At 36.5% G+C, this 24407-nt stretch overlaps 3 protein-coding genes across 4 annotated transcripts in view; 1 reads left to right on the top strand and 2 right to left on the bottom strand.

Annotated features, from left to right (window-relative positions):
• Positions 1–24407, bottom strand: part of med1 (mediator complex subunit 1) — a 633161-nt gene that overhangs the window by 196058 nt on the left and 412696 nt on the right. The window lies entirely within an intron of this gene.
• si:ch211-196c10.15 (uncharacterized) overlaps positions 1–24407 on the top strand; it is a 370952-nt gene that overhangs the window by 44040 nt on the left and 302505 nt on the right. The window lies entirely within an intron of this gene.
• Positions 995–24404, bottom strand: cwc25 (CWC25 spliceosome associated protein homolog). Its single transcript, XM_051877527.1, has 9 exons — positions 24161–24404; positions 23758–23930; positions 23359–23595; positions 21897–21966; positions 4185–4315; positions 3982–4048; positions 3438–3643; positions 1541–1705; positions 995–1254 (listed from the first exon to the last, which is right to left on the bottom strand). The coding sequence occupies exons 1-9, from the start codon at positions 24176–24178 to the stop codon at positions 1140–1142; spliced, it is 1182 nt and encodes a 393-aa protein (XP_051733487.1). The 5' UTR covers positions 24179–24404; the 3' UTR covers positions 995–1139.

Here is a 24407-nt window from a genome sequence, read left to right as displayed (position 1 = left end):
GAAAATGAAATCTGCATCTACATAAAGTTGGTCAGCAGCAGGAAGCATGACATGCTCTAAAACTTCCTGGTATACAGCTGCGTTGACCTTGGACCTCAGAAAACACAGTGGACCAACACCAGCAGATGACATGGCACCCCAAACCATCACTGACTGTGGAAACTTTACACTGGACCTCAAGCAACATGGATTGTGTGCCTCTCCTCTCTTCCTCCAGACTCTGGGACCCTGATTTCCAAAGGAAATGCAAAATTTACTTTCATCAGAGAACATAACTTTGGACCACTCAGCAGCAGTCCAGTCCTTTTTGTCTTTAGCCCAGGCGAGACGCTTCTGATGCTGTCTGTTGTTCAAGAGTGGCTTGACACAAGGAATGCGACAGCTGAAACCCATGTCTTGGTTTTGTTAAACCCATGATTGTTTCACAATCCTCTCCAGGGTGCGGTTATCCCTATTGCTTGTACACTTTTTTCTACCACATCTTTTCCTTCCCTTCGCCTCTCTATTAATGTGCTTGGACACAGAGCTCTGTGAACAGCCAGCCTCTTTTTCAATGACCTTTTGTGTCTTGGCCTCCTTGTGCAAGGTGTCAATGGTCGTCTTTTGGACAACTGTCAAGTCAGCAGTCTTCCCCATGATTGTGTAGCCTACAGAACTAGACTGAGAGAACATTTAAAGGCCTTTGCTGGTGTTTTGAGTTAATTAGCTGATTAGAGTGTGGCACCAGGTGTCTTCAATATTGAACCTTTTCACAATATTCTAATTTTCTGAGATACTGAATTTGGGATTTTCCTTAGTTATCAGTTATAATCATCAAAATTAAAAGAAATAAACATTTAAAATATATCAGTATGTGTGTAATGAATGAATATACAAGTTTCACTTTTTGAATGGAATTAGTGAAATAAATCAACTTTTTGATGATATTCTAATTATATGACCAGCACCTGTATACATAGACAGAGAGAGAGAGAAAGAGAGAGAGACCTACTGATGCTGATGACAAAGCCCTTTGCATTTTATTTACAAGCATGAGCCTCAATAAAAATGTCAAACTTTAAAACAATCTTAAACCAGTAGAATACAAAAGACAGAGAGGTATCTCAGAGAGGTTCCATGTACGTATTTTTATGTTCTCTTCATCTTCTCATGAAGTTCTTCTCCAGAGCAGCAGGGGTCCTCTGAATGGAGTGAATGTTTCTTTTCACACGGTCCTCCAGAGATGACGTGGCAGCACTCTCTAGCTTCATGTCACTGTACAGAGATTACAGACACAAATTAATTAGAGAGGAAGTCATTATCCAAACAATTTCTTAATGCTATAAGTGCTTTGCCCACAAGAATGTATGCTGAAGCAGAATTAAAATATTCCTGATCCCCACACTTCTATGCCAATTAATATAAACCAACATTTACAAGGTAATCTAGATATTTACAACCAGGCTACCTTGTTCAGACAGGAATTAGACTGTCTGCTACAAATAAAATCATTGGGTGTAGCAGTATTAAGAATTCTGGTTTCAGCAATAAAAATACTGACTGTAAGAAGCAAGCATGACGGTCCTGTTTGGCGCTGTCTCTGGCTTTCTCCTGTTCCTCTTGTCGCTTATATCTCTTCACATTATTTTCCCTTTCGATCTCCCTTTCGCGGGCAAAATCCATCATTTCCCTTCTCTTCTTCTCCAACTCTTCAGCTGAGAGGCGCCTGAGACAAGGGGAAAATGTAGTTGCATTTTATGTGGCTGACAAAACTGAAAGTCTTCTGCAGCTAAAACAAACAAATGAAATGTGTTCATGCCAGAGTTTTTACAGTTTTTTATAATTGCTTACAAAATAAAAGTGGTACTTGAGGCCCACTCAGTGAAACCATTTACTCGTATACCTAATCTTCAGACCAAGTCTGCAAAACTGCAAGCACATTATCTGCCTTACTCTCAGTTTGCAATTGTAAAACAAACTTTTTGCAAAACACTAAACACGGTTCCCTACACTTCTGTTAGAAAAATCATTCAAAACTAACAGCTCTTGTTTCATTTTGAAAACACTGCCATTTAAATGCCACAATCATTTCCCAATAGACCCTTTTCACATGTCCGGGTTTCTCGAAACGGAAGTCGTCATAGTTGGGTAAAATTCTATGGCGGTGAATGAGAGAAAACATTAAATATATTTTCTGTGTCCCCATTTTTTCAAATAGCAAAAGAAAAACTCATCAACAGTGTCTCATAAACTTTCAAAAAGAGGGAAAAAAATAGAGAGAGAGAGAGAGAGAGAGAGAGAGATCGATAATGGCAGTCAGAAGAAAGATGTCATTTTTACCGTCACTACCGTAGCCGCTGTATTAGAAACACCCTCACAACAGTGTTAACTTTTTTTGTAATTTGATGAAAAGGTAATACAATACTACGTATAGTGTTATAAATGTACATACATAACTGTGAAAAGGGTTCATTACGTATACCCAATGATCATGTGCGAAAACACTTGTACATGAATTGATCACTTAGAAATCAATGTGTTTTGAGAAACAAATTTTTCACTCTTGCATTTCTGTTTATTTTGTAAATATATACTGAATATCCATGTCAAGTCACCTTTATACAATACATACTGTTTCAAAGCAGCTTCACAATAGTATCATTCAAATTCTGCTGTAAAGCAGCTCTAACAAGCCAATCGTGTCATTATACAGCTCACATCAGTTCAGTGTTGATTCAGTTTTGTTCAATAACTGTAAAGTTCACCAATTGTGTATACATGCTATATTTACAGTGTATTTGTGCACACACATGTACGTGTGACAAACTCCTGTTTGCTCCACTGCACACTGAACATGCAAAAGACACAAGATAGTAGTGTTTTACATTGTTCACATCCGTATGTAGTTTGGCATGTATATGGCTAATCATTTGATGGTTTGTGTATAGAGTTAATATGCAAAAACACCATTTTTAGAAGAGTTAATATAGTTTTATATAAGGTGTTTGCTTTTGCAAGAGATGTGTGACGTTTTGCATGTTGTGTGCATGTTTTGTGGTTTTGTGTGTAGAGTTTTGAGAAAATGAGCCGTAGTTTCAGAAATTATGCATCTATGTTTTGATTATCATTCTAAATCTGATCCAGATGTAGTCTTTTACCAAAACACAATTTTCAAAATGTTTTTTAATGAAACATCCATATTCAAGTGTTGATAGAAAAAGAATACATTAAGCTAGAATAAAACAGATTTTTTTGTTTAAAAGCAGAGGATTCGTTCTTTCTTTTGATGTATTGTATGTTCAGATATTCATAGAACAATATATTCTGGGGACCATAAAACTTTAGTGAAAATGATCAAAAATGCGGGCAGTGACTGGCAACTTTTTAAAAAATGCTGGGGGGAAAAAGTGAATCATTTAACCTACTACATGATATAGCAACTCAAGGATGTGTCATACTTGCTGTAATTGGTGTACTTCTGTCTTTGATGGCGGTCCTTGTGTCTCTGTGGGCTGGGGTCTTTGGTTTTAGGTCTTCCCTCTGACTCTCGAGAGGAATGATTGCCCCTGTCTGCTTTATGAGCAAATGGGGATCGACTCCTGTCTCTTGAATGATGATTTGTGTGGTTAGATACTGAAGAGTGATGGGATCTATTTTCTGGTAACTGAAACAAGGAAGAAAGGAGTAAATTTCACTATTTCAAAGTTGCCATGAAATGCAAGTTGAAAGTAAAACTGCTTCTCTAACAAGAAAACAAGCAGAACTTGATTTAGTCCATGGGAAACTGATTGAATCAGTCAACCATTGTGGTTTGCGATTTCTGTGATCTCATGAGTAATAGGCTTGAGTATTAATAATAGGTCAGCATGACCTATTATGACAATGCAGAATGTCAATAAATGTAATTAAATATTAAAATTAAATAAAAGTTAATAATAAAAAAATCCAAAAGAAACATGTCAGTAAGAAAGCCAGGGGAAAAAAAAAATAAATATCACTTACTTGAAGTCCATAGCCTGATTTAAGATGTCCATTAGATGTTGTGACATCTGATCGTTCCTCTTTTGACCTGGTTGGCCAAACAGACACACATATTGTTAGAGAACTTATTTAAATTAAGTATGCTGCCTCTCAAACAAGGATCAAAGAGAGATTTATGCCAGTAAATGAAAAAATTAAAAGCACATTAAAAATGTAATTTGTACCTATGCTTCTGGTCCTCCTCATCAGAGCTTGAACTCCTCTTTCTGTGCTTTTTCTCCTTCCTCCTCTCTTTCTCCTCTCTTTTCTCCCTTTTACGTTTCTTCTTTTTCTCCTTCTCAAGATTGTGACGCAACTATAAGGGTAGAAAAATGTCACAGCAGTGTTGTCATTGTTGAAACTCCATTCAGAATTCAACTAACAATGCCTTTTGAATTCCAATTCACTTACTGAATTTGAACTCAGGACAACAAAGAGAATGCATGATATCAAATCTAATTTAATGCTTTTTAATGCCAAGGTTTACATTTTTAATGCTATATATAATGCTATGTAATCGTGATGTTCAAAGCATGAAATATTGCACCTTAATGCTGACACGTGTCAAACAAGAAGACGACGCAGCACACGCAGCTATTCCGAGAAGAACCATGTGGTCCGAGCAGGAGAGCGAGAGGCTCTGTCCACACCCGAATACAGTAAGCTTGACAGTATAGGAGTTTTTCGGCTTCAAAGAAAACACTCTGCAGAATTTGCCTGGCTACTTCAGTGTGAAGGGTGGCAACACCACCAACCTTTTTACCCACCTCCGTGTCTATCACCCTGCGGATTACGCCATTTTACAGAGAGTAAGTTGTGATTATTTTACTAGTCATGGAACGGGAAATGTTAGGCTATATTAACCTGTTAACAGCGATTTTCTGTGTTCATGTATTTAAATAAAGGGTGATTCTTTCAATAAGTACCGCGTTTTCTTTACTCGTCTTACTCAGCGTGATGTAGCTATGCATGCAGTTATATGCCCTCAAAATTCAAGATACACGGGCATTTTTGCCCTGACGAGTTTTTGTCATTAACTTATATATATGATATGATGTACAATATCACACGAGCAAGAGTGCCGTGCAACAGACAGAAATGTTTTTGTTATACTGACTGAATCCGCATTTTGAAGGAATCAGTTTAATTAATGATTAAATGACCCATTTAATAAAGACGGTCACTTGCTTCCTTCCTGAATGAATGAGTCATTTGAACAAATCGGTTGAATGTATGAATGAATGAATGAATGAACTCATTAAGACAGTGACTTGCTGCCACCTACTGGCAGTTTAGATTCATATTTAAAGTACATTTTAATTAAAAAGTTAAAATTAGAAATAATTCCATATTTAAATATTGAATTAAATTGATGTAGACAAATTGTAAATGCTGCGTAAATATATTAATGCCACTTCTCATTCTGTGTCACCTCTGTATTGCAAAGATGGATTTTGTTGACAATGATTTCATTTGATTGGTAACAGCCCCTAATGTATAGGCTACTAGGCAAGTATTAATTTTTATTTCTTCGGGTCTAAAAAAGCCTTAAATTTGACTTTTAAAAAATGTGCAGCAACCCTGAAAAAGAAAGGGGAAAAAAAAATATATATATATTTATATATATATTATATATATATATAAAACAAAGTAAAAATTAATTTGACTGATTTTCCCCCCAAGGATTCTATACATATCACGATATATCCATATCGTGAATTATTTTGGCCACAATAACCGTGGTGTGAAAAATCTAATATCGTGACAGCCCTAGTACACACACACACACACACACACACACACACACACAGGTGCATCTCAATAAATTAGAATGTCGTGGAAATGTTCATTTATTTCAGTAATTCAACTCAAATTATGGAACTCGTGTATTAAATAAATTCAATGCACACAGACTGAAGTACTTTAAGTCTTTGGTTCTTTTAATTGTGATGATTTTGGCTCACATTTAACAAAAACCCACCAATTCACTATCTCAAAAAATTAGAATACTTTGTAAGATCAATTAAAAAAAAAAAAAAAAAAAAAAAAGGATATTTTAAACAGAAATGTCAGGCTTCTGAAAAGTATGTTCATTTCTATGCACTCAATACTTGGTTGGGCCTCCTTTTGCATGAATTACTGCATCGATGCGGTGTGGCATGCAGGCAATCAGCCTGTGGCACTGCTCAGGTGTAATGGAAGCCCAGGTTGCTTTGATAGCGGCCTTCAGGTCATCTGTATTGTTGGGTCTGGTGTCTCTCATCTTCCTCTTGAGAATACCCTATAGATTCTCTATGGGGTTCAGGTCAGGCGAGTTTGCTGGCCAATCAAGCACAGCAACACCATGGTCATTGAACCAGCTTTTGGTACCTTTGGCAGTGTGGGCAGATGCCAAGTCCTGCTGGAAAATTAAATCAGCATCTCCATAAAGCTTGTCAGCAGAAGGAAGCATGAAGTGCTCTAAAATTTCCTGGTAGATGACTGCGTTGACTGTGGACTTCAGAAAACACAGTGAACCAACACCAACAACATGGGTTATGTGCCTCTCCACTCTTCCTCCAGACTCTAGGACCTTGATTTCCAAATGAAATCCAAAATTTATTTTCATCTGAAAAGAGGAATTTGGACCACTGAGCAACAGTCCAGTTCTTTTTCTCCTTAGCCCGACTGAAAGACGCTTCTGACGTTGTCTTTGGTCCAGAAGTGGCTTGGTATGTGGAATGTGACAGTTGTAGCCCATTTCCTGAAGACGTCTGTGCGCGGTGGCTCTTGATGCACTGACTCCAGCTTCAGTCCACTCCTTTTGAAGCTCTCCTAAGTTCTTAAATCAGCTTCGCCTGACAATCTTCTCAAGCCTGCGGTCATTCCTTTCTCTTGTACACCTTTTCCTACCACACTTTTTCCTTCCAGTGAACTTTCCATGAATATGCTTTGGCACAGCACTCTGCGAACAGCCAGCTCTTTCAGCAATGACCCTCTGTGGCTTGATGATCGTCTTCTGGACAACTGTCAAATCAGCAGACTTCCCCATGACTGCTGTTGGGATTATTGACCTAAACCAAGAATTTATACCCTGAGAATGGTAATTTAATAGAACTTCAAATTAAATATTCTAATAATTTGAGATACTGATTTTTTTTTATTTTGATGAGCAGCAAGCTGTAATCATCAAAATGAAAACAAATATTTTAAAAATATTTAAAAATATTTTACTTTATGTCTAATAAATCTAGAATATATTTAAGTGGTAACACTTTACAATAAGGTTCATTAGTTAATTACATTAGTTAACATGAACTAATAATAAACTGCACTTATACAGCATTTATTAATCTTTGTTAATGTTCATTTCAACATTTACTAATACAGTATTAAAATCTTGTTAACATTAATGCACTGTGAACTAACATGAACAAACAATGAACAACTGTATTTTCATTAACTAACGTTAACGAAGATTAGTAAATACAGTAACAAATGTATGGCTCATGGTTAGTTCATGTTAGTTAATACATTAACTAATGTTTAACTAATGAACCTTATTGTAAAGTGTTACCATTTAAGTTTTACTTTTTGAATTAAATTACAGAAAAAAAAAAAAAAAACTTTTCATGATATTCTAATTTATTGAGAGGCACCTGTGTATGTATGTATGTATGTATAATATATATATATATATATATATATATATATATATATATATACACACACACACACACACTCATACACATATATACACACACACACACACGCCCTTTACATTTGTTTGCTTCTCTGCTGCTACTCTTTGTGCTCACATAAAGTATTTTAATGCAGTCAAATTCCCAATAAAACTGTATCATCTATGTATTTTTCTGTTTTTTTTGTTTTTTTGTCAGACAATATGAAAAAGTGACTGAAATGCAGCCCATTAAGACTACATGCAGGGCTCGACATTAAGCCTTTTCATGCATGTGCTTATCCTTCGGACAAGTAAATCAGTCATTCACTTGTCTGAGTAAAAAAAGTTGCTTGTCCAGAAAATATGATTTTGTGTGTATGTGTGGTGTAAATATAAATTTATTCTGACACAGCTTTGACATTTAAATCTGCATATTGTGATATTTGTTTAGAACTATTTTCACTGCTAAAATAGAACAAAAACAGTCAAAGTTCCTTCTAAAATGTAAGTGACTTAATATTAACCAGGCTACTTGTTTAATTAACTGTTGTAGGAAATGTGTCACGTTTTCAATCGTGATGTATTCAGGAAGTCGCGTGATGTTGCTTAACTGTATCAAGTGTTAAAAAAACTCAACATTTCGAATTTTTACCGCTGTATGTTAACTGAGTTTCTTTTTGTGTGCTGCCCCTTCAAAAAAAAAAAAATCCACTTGTCCCCGACTAATGGACAAGCGTTAATGTCGAGCCCTGACATGTTAAACAGCTGCTCTGCAACTAAAATCCTAGGGCCGTATTCACAACACATCTTAAGACTAAAAGTAGCTCCTAACTTGCCGATTTAGGAGAAACTCTTAAAAATAATGCGCGTCAGTCCTAAATTTAGGACTCCTAAATTTTTGCTCTAAGAGTATTTCACAAAGCATTTTAGTGCTAAAACTAGCTCCTAAATCTGTGAAACATTAGAAGTAGTCAAGAGGACTCCTAAGTCACTAAGATAAAATCACAAACAATCCTAATTCACCTAAAAGACACTGTACACCATGAGGCAATAGCGATAGAGCCTTAGGTGCTGAACCTTTTCTTCATATATGCAACACATTTTGGTTTATAGACTTGAATCTACGATAAGAGGCCAAAAATAAATCTTTAATAAATAAATAAATAAATAAATAAATAAAGTCTGGTTACCAGTGGCAGTTGTTTTCATGAATTCACACTTACAAATGATCGAATAGAGTAAAAAAATATAAGCGTATTTGGCCTGATGTCCAAGGGGATTGAGGGCTCCAAGCTTGGAATTTATCCCAAACCCAGAGTTCTACCCCGTATCCCCAGCTGAGAGTGAGGAGCGAGTCGCCTCTTGTCTATGTATACTTCCACTCGAGCTGATTAGATAGCTCTCCTCCCAAACTTTGTTTATAAAACATCATTTGTCATTTGAATTCTGCAATCTCTCGAGACGCAGAGGCTGACAATTAGCTGAACATATACTATTTAAATTAGTGACACTTAGCCTACATTTTAAAACCTTTATTTGAATATGGCAACATTTGTATTTTAAAAACCTTTATTTGAATGGCAACATGATACCTCATTCTACTTCTCCCCCATCAGCCAATCACTGTGGTCATAGTTGGTAAGCGTACTGACATCATCCATAGCAACGAAACGAGGTCAACCCCGCCCTTTCTCTTAACTTAAGACTTCTCTCTATTCCTTAGTAAAAATTGGTCTCAGCAGCTTTGTGAATAGGTTTTAAGAGAAAACTCTTGCTAAGAGCTTTTACTGCTATTTAGGAGCACTCTTAGTGGTAAGATAAAATGTTTTGTGAATACAGCCCCTGATTTATAATTGTTATAGACATTGTCTGAAAGGAAAAAAAAAAAAAGAAAGAAAAAAAAAAAGAAAAAGAAAAAAAAAAAATCACCATACACATTAGATAAAGACAGTTGTTGTGATTTTAGGTATATATACACACGTAAAATGATCACTCAGGTTAGAAGCAACGTATCTATTTTATTTGTTCTCTGACAGAGCGCACATCCTTAACTGAATGCGCTGCTCCTCTCAGCCACTCACAGAACAGAGCAGACACAGAGAGAGGTGCGCCTGCGGCAGGAAAGCAAGATTTTTCGCTCATGCGTCAGTCCCGGTTGAGTCTCGGAAGCAAGATAATGTTTAAAGACATCGCTAGATTTGTCACAAGGCACTTTCTTGGGAAAAGAAAGGTCCAAGCCCACCAAACTGGTTCCACGTGTGTATCACACCAATGTACATATTTTGCGACAGCAAATCAAAGTTAATAATTATGAAGGCTATATTCAAAATAAACTGGTAGTATTATTTTTTATCAAAACTATCTAAAAAAAATTAATGCCTGTAGGAATCAAATTTAATGATTTTTAATGCCATTTAAGGCCTTAATTTTCGCAAAATCCATTTAATGACTTTTAATGCTTTTTAATGCCCCGCAGAAACCCTGATTAGCGTTTGCCGGGAGCCAGAGCGCCTGAAAGCAAATTTAAAAGTGCTAGCTAATGCTAATCGTAAATACTCTAAGATTATTTTTCACGTCGGCACTAATGATGTCTGACTTCACCAGTCGGAGATCACTAAAATTAACATTAAAGAGGTGTGTATTTTCCTCGATTTAGTAAATACAAAAAATTCCCAAACCCATTTAAGGGTAAAAATTTAATTGATGTTCAACAAATAAAAAACAGATATAATACAGTTAAACAAATGATAAAGCTTGGATTGCTGAATAATAGATCCCTTTCTTCAAAAGCACTTATTGTAAATATGATCACAGATTATAAACTAGATGTGCTGTGTTTGACAGAAACCTGGCTAAAACCGGACAATTACATTACTTTAAATGAGTCCACCCCCAAGATTACTGTTATAAACATGAACCTCGTCTGAAAAGCAAAGGGCAAGGTGTTGCTGTAATTTATAGTAATATCTTCAGTATTACTCAGAGGTCTAGTTTCAAATATAATTCCTTGGTGCTTTATGTAACATTATGTAGTGTAAGTGATAAATCCCGTTTGACATTTGTGCTGGCTACAGTATGCAGGCCACCAGGGCACCATACAGACTTTATCAAAGAATTTGCTGATTTTCTATTGGTTAGAACTGGCTGCTAATAAAGTCCTAATTGTTGGTGATTTTAATATCCATGTAGATAATGAAAAAAAACGCATTGGGATTCGCATTTACAGACATTCTAAACTCTACTGGAGTTAGACAACACGTTTCAGGACCCACTCATTGTCATAATCATACTTTAGATCTAATATTGTCACATGGAATCGATATTGATGCCTTTGAAATTCTGCAGCAGAGCGATGACATCTCAGATCATTATCTAGTCTTGTGCAAACTACATTTAGCCAAGGCTGTAAAACCGACTCCCTGTTACAAATATGGTAGAACTATCACTTCTACCACTAAAGACTGCTTTATAAATAATCTTCCTGATCAGTTTAATCTCCTAAGCATACCAGATAGCTTAGAGAAACTTGATGTTGCAACAGAAACTATTGACTCTCATTTCCAGTACATTAGGCACAGTTGCTCCTTTGTGCTTAAAGAAGGAAAATAGTCCAACGTCGTGGTACAACGAGCACACTTGGTCCCTTAAGAGAGCAGCCAGAAAAATTGAGCACAGCTGGAAGAAAACAAAACTATTTTTTTTGCATTTCGTGGAAAGCATTTTTGCCTACAGAAAGGCCTTAAAAACTGCTACATCTGTATATTTTTCAACTCTCATAACCCTAGGTATTTATTTGGTACGGTGGCTAAATTAATGAGAAATAAAGCTTCAACTTCTGAAGTTTACAAACAGCACAGCAGTAATGACTTTATGAACTTTGTTACTTGCAAGATTGATAATATTAGAGAGAAAATTATAACCATGCAACGTCTAATTCAATATCACATCAGACAGTGCACTGTAGTGTCCCTGAGGAAATATTCCATTCATTCGTTGCTATAGGAGAGGAAGATTTTAACAAATTTAGACAGTTCATCAAAAATCAACATGTTTTTTTTTTTTTTTTTAATAACAGGTTTAATAACAGCCAGCTCAGATGTTTTCAGTACGTATCTTAGTGACAAAGATGAATTAATGATATTAAGAAGAGGATCTATGACCTCTGGAAGCATCTCTTTCAATAGCTTAAGCCCGGGATACACTGCACGATTTTAGCAATCCTATAAGATCATTACAAATCACACTGTGCGACATAGATCTATTAAACTTGGGTACGACAAGCATGTAGACTGTACGATGATGACACCAATTGACTTGTGAGCTACGATGCAAGTTTCTATAGAAGAATAAAACATCAGTAAGTTTTAACGCCATGTCGCGTTGATTTCATGTTGCATTTTTATTGGCTGGTCAGTTTACATAGGTCGAAGCAGCAAACACACTGTGCGCTGCTCATGCTGAATTTCTGACACTGTCAGAAAATGATCGTAGGCTATCTTTGGTCGCAAGACCAGGAAAACGTCTGTCTTTGTACCACTCTCACTGTACGACATAGGACCACCGATTAAGAGCCACGATCACAGATCAGTTTTCACTGTTACGCTGATGATATTCAGCTCTATATTTCTTTGCGCCCTGACAAAACTTACCAATTCACATAATTTATGGAATGCATAGCTGATATAAAAAATTGGATGATTAGTAATTCCTTACTAATAAATTCAGAAAAAAAAGAGATTCTAATTACTGGACCAAAAACCTCTGCACCTAATAACCTAGAATACTGTCTAACACTTGATGGCTTCTCTGTTAAAGGGTTAGTTCACCCAAAAATCAATTACTCACCCTCATATCGTTCCACACCCATTAGACCTTCATTCATCTTTGGAACACAAGAGACTTAAGAACGCTGGATGAGCCACTGGATATGCAATAATATATATAGGACAATAATAGGAGATTTGTTTATGACGCGTTTTTGCTATTCACAATCCTGAATTCTATCTCACCAGAGTCGCCAGCTGTTTCTGTATGCAATAATATATATAGGACAATAATAGGAGATTTGTTTATGACGCATTTTTGCTATTCGCAATCCTGAATTCTATCTCACCAGAGTCGCCAGCTGTTTCTGTATGCAATAATATATATAGGACAATAATAATAGGAGATTTGTTTATGATGAATTTTTGCTATTCGCAATCCTGAAGAGAGATCGCGCTCACGCAGAGGAGCTACAGCACGCACACAACATGAAAGCCCTGTTTAATTGTGACGATGGAGGAGAGAACTAAACATTCAAACGTCTGCTTACACTTTTGGCCTGTGATATTAAGCTAATATTTCTGATTTCAATTTTGGCTTCCAATGATTATCAGAAAGAAGATAAAACTATTAAAAAAAACTATTAAAAACTAGTCGCGTTTCGTCTAGCACACTTCCTTCCCTTCACAGCGGTGCAAGTTCATTCCTCCCTAAACCCAAACTTAACGTCAGAATCAGCACAATCAGTGATAGTTGTAAAATACAGTCTTTACTGTTGCTAAGTTGCGTTACATGTTTGATAATTATCAACGTTTTAAAATTTGAAAGCACAATAATCTGCGCAAGAGACACTGTTCCCTGGGCTGAATTGTGTGCGTGTGCTCCAAAATGGATCACAAATAGACAAACAAATTACACTTTGGTCTTTGGGTGCATGTCCAAACGATCAAATGTCAAAATGACCAGCCTGGAGAGTGTTTAGCTACTTAAACACAGTTTATATGGACATGAACAGCTGGGAGAAAATCTGATGTGTGTTAATATATTGTCTTAAGGTGACAGCACTTCACCTTCTGACGAATGTTAATCAAACAACAAAATGCAAAGAGAAAATCACTCACAGCTCTTAATCTGAATATACAGGTGCATCTCAATAAATTAGAATATCATGAAAGTTTTTTTTTTTTTTTTTTTTTGTAATTTAATTCAAAAAGTAAAACTTAAATATATTCTAGATTTATTAGACATAAAGTAAAACATTTCCAGACTTTTTTGTTTTCATTTTGATGATTACAGCTTGCTGCTCATCAAAAATCAAAAAAATCAGTATCTCAAATTATTAAAATATTTAATTTCAAGTTCTATTAAATTACCATTATCAGGGTATAAATACTGGGTTTAGGTCAGTAATCCCAACAGCAGTCATGGGGAAGTCTGCTGACTTGACAGTTGTCCAAAAGACGATCATCAAGACCCTCTACAATGAGGGTAAGCCACAGAGGGTCACTGCGGAAAGAGCTGGCTGTTCGCAGAGTGCTGTGCCAAAGCATATTCATGGAAAGTTGACTGTAAGGAAAAAGTGTGGTAGGAAAAGGTGTACAAGTGAAAGGAATGACAGCAGGCTTGAGAAGATTGACAGGCGAAGCTGATTTAAGAACTTATGAGAGCTTCAAAAGGAGTGGACTGAAGCTGGAGTCAGTGCATCAAGAGCCACCGCACACAGACGTCTTCAGGAAATGGGCTACAACGGTCACATTCCACGTACCAAGCCACTTGTGAACCAAAGACAACGTCAGAAGCGTCTTACCTGGGCTAAGGAGAAAAAGAACTGGACTGTTGCTCAGTGGTCCAAAGTCCTCTTTTCAGATGAAAGTAAATTTTGCATTTCATTTGGAAATCAAGGTCCCAGAGTCTGGAGGAAGAGTGGAGAGGCACAGAAACCATGTTGCTTGAAGTCCAATGTGAAGTTTCCACAGTCAGTGATGATTTGGGCTGCCATGTCATCTGCTTGTGCTGGTCCACTGTGTTTTCTGAAGTCCACAGTCAATGCAGCCATCTACCAGGAAATTTTAGAGCACTTCATGCTTCCTTCTGCTGACAAGCTTTATGGAGATGCTGATTTAATTTTCCAGCAGGACTTGGCACCTGCCCAGACCGCCAAAGGTACCAAAAGCTGGTTCAATGACCATGGTGTTACTGTGCTTGATTGGCCAGCAAACTCGCCTGACCTGAACCCCATAGAGAATCTATGGGGTATTGTCAAGAGGAAGATGAGAGACACCAGACCCAACAATGCAGATGTCCTGAAGGCCACTATCAAAGCAACCTGGGCTTCCATTACACCTGAGCAGTGCCACAGGCTGATTGCCTGCATGCCACGCCGCATTGATGCAGTAATTCATGCAAAAGGAGCCCAACCAAGTATTGAGTGCATAGAAATGGACATACTTTTTCAGAAGCCTGACATTTCTGTTTAAAATATCCTTTTTTTTTATTGATCTTTTTTTTGAGATAGTGAATTGGTGGGTTTTTGTTAAATGTGAGCCAAAAATCATCACAATTAAAAGAACCAAAGACTTAAAAGTACTTCAGTCTGTGTGCATTGAATTTATTTAATACACGAGTTCCACAATTTGAGTTGAATTACTGAAATAAATTAACTTTTCCACGACATTCTAATTTATTGAGATGCACCTGTAGTTTGTTCTTGTTCTTTGTTTATATATATGTATAACACAATTTACTACAACGTTGGTTGTCCAAAGTGCAAAGAAACAAAAACAAATAAAACGATGTAAACAGACATATAACCTTAGAGAAAACATACACACAATAAAAAAAAATCAAGTTAGTTGGCTTTAATAAGCATTAATTGATTCATTTATACTGTGAAAACCATGCATTAGTATTTTACATTTGGTTAGCCTACTTAGATTTCTTTTGTATATGCTATATTACTTACCTGAACACACAAACAAATGAAAGCACTGTTTATTTCATTTGTATCTTTGTTTTTTTTGTATTTGTCTGTTTGTTTTAACCACTGGTTGCCCTGCATGCTTAATAAACAAACTACAGCTGGTCCAAAACGCAGCAGCTAGAGTTCTTACTAGAACCAGGTAGTATGACCATATTAGCCTGGTTCTGTCAACACTGCATTGGCTCCCTATTAAACATTTTAGAGAATTTAAAATGTTGCTAATTACCAGTGGTGGAAAGAGTACTGAAAATTTGTACTCAAGTACAAGTACTGTTACACTGCTGAAATAATACTCATTTACAAGTACTGGTGTCAAAAAAGTACTTGGGTAAAAGTAGAGATTACTCTTCTCAACAATTACTCAAAGTACTAATTACTTTTTAGCCAGCGATATTTAACGAATTACCAAACAATAATAAATCTAATTAGAAAACAGCTACTTTCAACAAAGCACTTTCCCCTTACTGACAAAGTGCATGAATTAGTGGTCACAATACTGGAATTTCTAACTTCAATACAATACCCTGAAAATGATCAATATTCAGTATCATTTTAAATACCATGGGGAAAACCACCACATACTGTATATTGCCATATAGATATTTTAATATCTAATTTTTTATGTCCATCTATTTTGTCAAGGCAATCATTATTTTTATTTGAAATATAACACTGAATTTTTATATTAAATAAAATTTTATACGTTAATGAAAATTGTGTCATTAATTACTCACCCTCATGTTGTTCCAAACCTGTAAGACTTTCGTTCTTCTTCGGAACACAAATTAAGATATTTTTGATGAAATTTGAGAGCTTTCTTACCCTCCACAGACTGCAACGTTAGTACCACTTTTTATCACCCAGAAAGGTAAAGTCCATGTGACTACAGTGGTTCAACCTTAACACTCAGGGGTCGGCTGGTCGCGCCGGCGATACCACCGTGCTTTTTTCTTATCAGTATGAAAGAGACTCAAAATACTCCGTCAATGTTGCACATACAATTAAGAGTTATACACCATTTTAATCTGTGAAATATCTTCTTTTATTTGTGTACACTCAGAGTAAAAACAAAATGTTGTTCTTTTTGTAAAATAACGAAAACTAACATGATGCGTGATCTGTCGTCTCCCTCTGAACGAAGTCCAATCTGATAGTTCTCAGAAAATGAACTGTAACTTAGTAAATACTAATCACAAAAAAATTAGACATGTCTAAAGAAACGTTGAAATGTCAGGTTTTAAATCATGTAAGTCAAATCGAAAACAAAAATTCTGTTTATGTAATCTTAATGAAAAGAGACATGTCAGACACCCGTGATTCAGCTCATTATACGCTAATGCGGCCACGCCCACGGAGCGAGCGCTATTCAGACGCAAATTCTGAGGCAATACATGTATACATCGTCGCAATCGTGTATTTATTATCTTGAAATTTGTTTATCTGCATGTTATAGCAATCTCTGGAAGCCTCTGTTAGTTCCTGGAATGTCACATGATATGCCTCTTCTTTTACTGAGATATTTGTGGACTAAAGGTGCACAGAGCGCCCTCCGGCTGCAAGTATGAATTGAAAACAGTATCCAGCGCTCACAGTGATGACAATAAATATTGAATAAATATTACTCCTCTGTATAGACAATTGACAAACATATGAGAATCCATCAATATTTCTCCAAATGTGCATGCTTTTAAGCATATTAAGAAATTACGGTCAATATAAGATTTTAAGAGTCAAAATGTGAAGCTTGAGTCTTAGATCTTTTTAATGATGTATAGTTTGTCAACTGCACATTTACATTTAGGCTGTATAACAAATATATTAGCCTATATGAAATGCAGAGGTAGGAATAGAGGTAGGAATGTTCAGACACTGTGCATCACAGAAATACATTTTATTTTAAAGTATATTAAAATAGAAAACCATTATTTGGTTAGAGACTTAAGACTTCTTTTAAAAAAATGTGTCCAATCTTTTGACTGGTACTGTAATTTAACATAGGCCTATACAAAATTTTCTTCACATGATGTGCAATAATACGTGCATGCATGAGATCACAAAAATCATGTTTTTTTTTTTTTGTCAAGAGTGGACATTAATCCTCTTATCAGCATGATCACAGAGGGTTTTTTCACAGCCTACCTGACTGAAAGAGCTCATTATGCGGCTCATAATGCGAATCTTTTGTCTTCTCATGTGTGAATCACGGCATTATTCATGAATTCACGCCTCCATGCATACTGTGTTTCTTGACAAAAAATGTCTTAAATTTAAATCTCTCTATTGTTATCATTTTGAAGCAAAAACTCTAGTCTACAACCTCCAATACACAGAAGTCTTGTGAACACAGATTTAATATATTTTTTTTGGCCTTATTTCAGTGACTTAAGTTTTTTGTTTTTTCAATAACCACGCATAAATGTTATTCCTTCAAAAACACAAACATGTACATACATGTTCCTCACATATTATTGTAGCCTAGTTCGTGCTGAATACAGTGTAATGACACTTTTGTCATTAATATGTTTATGAACAACTGAAAAAAGCACAAATGTCAGGGCATGTCAAAACTTCTCCAGGGCCCCAAAAATTCTCAGACCCCAGAGGGTTAATGTTATGAAGCGATGAGAAAACTTTTTGTGCACAAAAAATAAATAAATAAATAAATAATGACTTTATTCAACAATTTCTTCTCTTCTGTGTCAGTCTCTGACGCTGTTCCCGTAATAAACACAGTGCAGCGCTTCCAGGTTCTACATCAGAACGACGGCTCATTACTGGCCGGCTCTTTTATATGTACAAATCATACAAATGCCCCATTCTGAAACATACATTTACATTGTAAAAGACTTTCTGGTGCATTTTACTTATAGCCAATAAGATTTCCTGTAGCATTTTCATCAGTCAGGCACGGGGGTCTATTCTGATTGTTTGATAACTTTTGACAATGTTTACTTTAAGAGCACGGAGAGATTCGCGATTGCACGGGACACAGTCTGAAAGCGCGCACTCATCTGAGTGAGAGGAGAGGCAGTTCACTTGTATATTTGAGAGCTCGAGTCATTTTCTGCCATTACATGAACGTGCTCTCGCGTTACAATAATGCGCTCTCGACATTTGTAATTAAACGGACCAATGAAAACCTATTTTATGATTGGATATCTTTATTGGCTACCGATAAGCCGGTCAAAGGTTTGAATATTAATTCAAATTGTAGGCGTACTCCGTAACGGAATGTGATTTTACAAGTAGCGAAGTAGATTACTTAGCTTAATTTGTACTTAAGTACAAGTAAAATTACAGATTTAAAAATGTATTCAAAAAAGTACAAGTACCCAAAAAAGCTACTTAATTACAGTAACGTGAGTAGTTGAAATTCGTTACTTCCACCTCTGTTAATTACTTACAAAGCACTAAATGGTTTAGCTCCCCAGTACCCGAGCGAGCCCTTAAAGCATTATAGCCCTTCACGTCTATTGCCATCTCAGGATTCTGGCCAGTTGATAATACCTAGAATATCAAAATCAACAGCAGGCAGTAGATCCTTTTCCTATTTAGCACCTAAACTTTGGAACAGTCTTCCTAGCATTGTTTGGGAAGCAGACGCACTCTGTCAGTTTAAATCTAGTCACCTTTATTTATATAGCGCTTTTTACAATGCAGATTGTGTCAAAGCAGCTTTACAGTGATAACTGGTATATACTTTTGGCTGCACAGCAGATCTTAAAGAAAATGGTGTCATTGTCCAGCTTAAGTAAATTCAGCACTGATTCATTCTGTTGTAAGAATCAATAGTTATTAATTTAGTTAATTTATCTATATCAGCACTGGAGTAAACAGTGATGTCATCATCCAGCTCAGTTCAGTTAGACTAAAAAACACATCTCTTTAACCTAGCATACACATAACACATTATCAATGTATATTTTCACATCTGTTAAAGCAGTGTTTCTCAAACTTTTTCTGCCATTCCCCACTTTGGAGGTAGGGAAGTGTTCCGAGCCCCACCTGTCCCCAATCGCCCCAACAAAATGTTAATAAACTAGGCTTTAAGTTTAACTGTTAAAATGTATTAAAATTTATTTTATTAACATCACATTTTAAAAACATAACATCAAATATCAGCATTAAAAACTTTCAAGTAGAGAAAATAAAAGTGCAATTATATTACCACTTTGCATTATAATTTTTTTATACATAAATTATAAATTAAGTATTATTCTAGCTGAGTTTTTTTTTTACGCGACCATTATTTTAGAATGTTTCACCTTATTGTTTCCATGGCAACGCGTCATGCTTGTCACATCACACACTGCAGCCACAATAACACTGTATGACAGATGTAACGCTTTTATTTATTTTCTCCTTTTTTATTCAAAACATTCACAACTTGCTTACCATGTCATCAACTATCTGACATTCCGATTCTCAAATATGTGTAAGTGAGTGAAAAAAAAAAAAAAAAAAAAAAAGATCTTGATCTATAACGCGAGATGTTTGTTTGCGCAGCAGGTCAGAGAGTCCTGTCAGTCGGATTTACAGCATGTGAATTCATCAATTTCTCCCGAAATCCATGTAAGTAAGTGGCTGGTGATCTGGGAGAAAAATAGAGTAAACTTTATAGTTACTTACACTATGTGTTTCTGATATGAATAAAACACGTCGGAAAATTATATTTGAATTGACTGTTATTGCTGCTTCCATAGACATCAGTGTGTACTTTACAAACTTTAAATGTATTGTTTTACTAGTACTTAAGTATATTTAAATGTCTGAAACCTAAAATAAACATTATGTTGTTGAAAACACTGCAGAGTTGTGATAAATGACAAGCGCTGCTGAGCGCGTCCGTCTCTGGCTCAGCGCCAGTCAAAGCGCGAAAGCACAGTTTGAATCTGGCAGTTGAATGACGTCGCTGAACATTCTAAATCCCATATTTGGGACTGTATTCTCAGTGGCACAGAAATAAAAATCCCATATGTGAGACCGTACCGCTCAAAAGATTAATAGAGATGGGCACAAAAATTACCAAATTTCCTCTCGTTTGTCGCACCCCACTTGTTATGTCTCTATTCCCCACCAGTGGGGCGCGCCCCACACTTTGAGAAACGCAGTGTTAAAGGATTGTTAGGCTGCATAAATTAGGTCAGCCGGAGCAGGGAACACTTCCTGTAACACCCGGGGTACTCGTTAAATCACAAGAACAATGGCATCTATGCTAAAATTAGTCTCTCTGTTTATCCTGAAGTTTACCATAGCCAGCCGGATACGGGCTGTATCCAGATCAAAAGAAGGACCTGCGAATAAACACAAGCACAACACATCCCTGACGTGTCAGCAGAAATTGTGTCAATTAGACTATCCCCTGTGAAGGACTCATCGACAGCCAATGGCACAGATCCTCAACAAAACCGTTTCCATACTGGCATAATGAATCTGATCTTCAACCAGATGGAACTAGATTAAATATTTTGACTGTTCCAATCCCAGTCTGACTTATGACCTGTGATGCTGCCTGAATCATAAGCATGCACTGTTGTTGGCCAGAGGAGAACTGGCCCCGTGACTGAGCCTGGTTTGTCCCAAGGTTTTTTTTTTTTTCTTCTTCTTTTGTCACCTGATGGCATTTGGGTTCCTTGCTGTTGTCGCCTCTGGCTTGCTTAGTGGGGGACACTTGATATTCAGCAATGTTTTTGATCTGCCTACACTGACACCATTGTATGCGAACTGAACTGAGCTGGACGATGACATCACTTTTTTTCCAGAGCTGATGTTTAGATAAATGAACTAAATTAATAACTAATGATTTTTACAACGGAATGAATCAATACTGAACTTACTTAAGCTGGACAATGACACCATTTTCTTCTAGAGCTGCTGTACAGCGAAAATTGTGCTGCTTTGACACAATCTGCATTGTAAAAAGGGCTATATAAATAAAGGTGACTTGACTTGACATTATTCCAGTTAGATTTTTATTTTAAATAGAAAAGTTTAAAAAGGTCAAACATTATCCCCCAGTTTCACAGACAAGGCTTAAGCTAGTCCCAGACTAAAATGCATGTTTGAGCTGCTTTAACTTAAAACAACTTACACTGACATATCTTAAAATATGTCAGTGCCATTGTTTTGTCTCAAGATGCACACCAGTAATGTTTTTTTTTTTTCTAGGGCACGTTTATAAAAGATACTTAAATGCCCTAATTGAACCAAGGCTTAATCCTGGCTTAGTCTAAGCCCTGTCTGTGAAACTAGGCCTATATTTAATAAATTAACCTTTATTTTGTGGACTAGAGTGAAATAACACTTATTTTCCCAGAATTCCCTTAACTGTTGAATTTCTTGGACTGCAATTGGGTAAACTCCTATTTTTGTCAAAATAAATTTCCAGTGCCACTGATGTGACCAGTTAATGTCAAATTCCAAATAATGAATTAAAAGCAAGTTAAATCTTCAATTCTGACAACTAAATATCATCCAAAGTATTCTACTCACCATCTTTTGGATTTCTTTCATTTTAACAGGATTTGTAAGAACTCCTCTCTTCTTCTCCTCCTCCCGTTTGCTGAAAACAAACAGGGATTATACCTACTGTAAACACTTTAATTTACCAGCAATTATAGGAATATTTCCAGACCCAAATAAATATGAGTTAAGCTCAAGATACACATAACTAGGGATGAGTTAAAATTTTCTTTAAAATAGTTGTTTAACCTTGCTAACAAGGCTGTAATGGTACACGTATTTGTACAGAATATTTTCAGTACAGATCTTTCAGTTTGACAATGCGGCATTGGTTTAAAGGCCCACTGAAGTGTTATTCAGTATGTTGGAGTAATTTCAACTGAAACAGGAAGACAGGGCGATATATCGAACAGCCCTGCCCCTTTTTTAAAATAGCCAATAGCGTTTCATTTATATCACAGCTCGGCCAGAGCCGTTAACCTCAGTAAAACCTGTTTCCTTTTAATATCTAACCGTTTATCCTCCTAATCTCCTCTATATCACTTTAAAATATAGCATTCTGTGCAGAATTTAAGTGGGTCTGATACCTTTCGTGGTCTGAGCCGACTTGTGGATATGATCCGCTCTGTGCTCTCGTGTCCCTGGGCCATAGCAGACTGTGCTCACGCTGCATCGGTTTACGTTATACTAACGCGAAAACGGACTTCATTCACGTCAATGGAAAGCATATTTACACTGTCTGAATCGTTCCCTATCCCCTATATAGTGCACTATGTGCACTTTACCATGTAGAAACTGGTAAATGTGTGAACAAATGACCGATTTCAGCCGCAGTTTCAGTGTCTGTTGATAGTGTAGGAGGGGGCAGGACTTCAGATTCTAGAGAGCATTTGATTGGACAGAAGATTTGATGAGAAGCTGAAGTGCGATGTGATGTCATGAAAATCCATGATCTATTTTAGTGGAAGTGAGAGACTAAGTTTTGAATGCTTATCTCCTAAATGCGAATTTTGTCACTGTTTTGGAACACACCAGCTTATTCATAACCTTAAGGCTAACATATTCATACTGAAAGCTAAAAAACTTAAATTTTAATTTCAGGGGGGACTTTAACCACTGCACATGCATGTCCAACAGATGGAGTGAAATAGAATGTGACTGAAATAATTCTGACTATAACATAATCTTTTCTAAAATACTATCCATCCAAAATTGGAAGCACTTCAAATTCCCCATTTACAACAACACCATAAACAGCCGGCATTGACAGACTATTTCTTTTATTTAAAGACATGGGCCATAGTCTTTTCATTGTTTAAATCACTCATTAATTAAAAAAAGGAAAACATGAAGCAACTTTACTGCTGCACCGAAAATATACTGAACCATGATTTCAAAACCAAGGTACGCACCAAAACGTCATTTTTGTCTATCGTTACAAGCCTTCCAAGGTAAAAAATAAAAATACACCATTTACACCATTCCAGCTTACCGGATCTCAAAAAGAGGGTCTTCTCTGATCTTAGCAGCCATATCATTAGTAGAGGCAGAACCTGTGGGGTTAAATATGGAACCAGGCAGAAGGCCTGTCTCAGCTGATGGACCACTCTCAGGCTCCTCATACTGCTGGGTGATCTGCTTATCAATGGGGCGACCGAGAAGGTATTCCTCCCGAGAGATCTGTCCCGCTGGACCCTGGTACATCCAGTCCAAACGGTCGTCTTTCTTCCTGCAACAGTGCGGAATTTGATATTACATTACAGGCTTAAACCAGAGTACTTTATTATTACGATTATTATTATTACATATTATTATACGTTATAACATCTTTTTGTAATGAAAAAGCGCTGTGTTGGGATTGACTGAGAGGAAGTGAATGGATGCTACACACTTAACAGCGCCTGTCTCTTGCGCATATCTGGTCATCTCTTCTCGGGCTCGCTCCTCTTTTAGCTCCTTCTGCAGTTCCTCGATCTTCTTCCTTTCCGCCTCATGTTTCTGCTCCGCTTTCCACACTCGCTCGATGTTTTTCAGAGTTTGCGGATGCCAACTCTTTTTTAAGTTCTAGTGGGATTCGCGGAGATAAACAAAGTAAGTCAGATTTAAGTAAAAACAAACATATACGGAATCAATAATATTTATTAAATGGCCAGAGTTCTTTCAAGTAGACGTCTTCGTTTAATAATTTAAAGTTGGTGGTGTCCATTAACAAGCCGTATTAAACCTCACTGGTTATCATTAGCAACTAGTCATTTAACACAACTGCGCTACTGACAAAAACAAATTGTACTTACAAGGTCACCACCTCCCATGTTGTTGAGGCCGCTATACTAATAATATTATAATGTTTTAAAACTGATTATTTCAAACACTCAATTCTAATGTCGATTGCGTGTATCTAAAATTCCATTTGGTTGTGGAACGAAGCTCGAACGTACATCCGGTTCAACAATGCAGTTGCAAAATAAAAGTCCTGTGCTGTGTCCGAAATCGCCCCCTATACCCTCATTCACTCTTCCCTACATTACTTCACTAATATAG

Source organism: Ctenopharyngodon idella, chromosome 2, assembly GCF_019924925.1.
Source record: "Ctenopharyngodon idella isolate HZGC_01 chromosome 2, HZGC01, whole genome shotgun sequence".
NCBI classification, from domain to species: domain Eukaryota; kingdom Metazoa; phylum Chordata; class Actinopteri; order Cypriniformes; family Xenocyprididae; genus Ctenopharyngodon; species Ctenopharyngodon idella.
This window is presented reverse-complemented; position numbering and strand designations above follow the sequence as displayed.

What these genes read in the sequence shown, in the direction of transcription:
- cwc25 (XM_051877527.1), bottom strand. An exon ending in TGAAAGAAATCCAAAAGATG is followed by an intron (nt 4,316 to 21,896) that starts GTGAGTAGAATA and finishes CTACCCTTATAG; the next exon opens with TTGCGTCACAATCTTGAGAA. An exon ending in GAGGAGGACCAGAAGCATAG is followed by an intron (nt 4,049 to 4,184) that starts GTACAAATTACA and finishes TTGGCCAACCAG; the next exon opens with GTCAAAAGAGGAACGATCAG.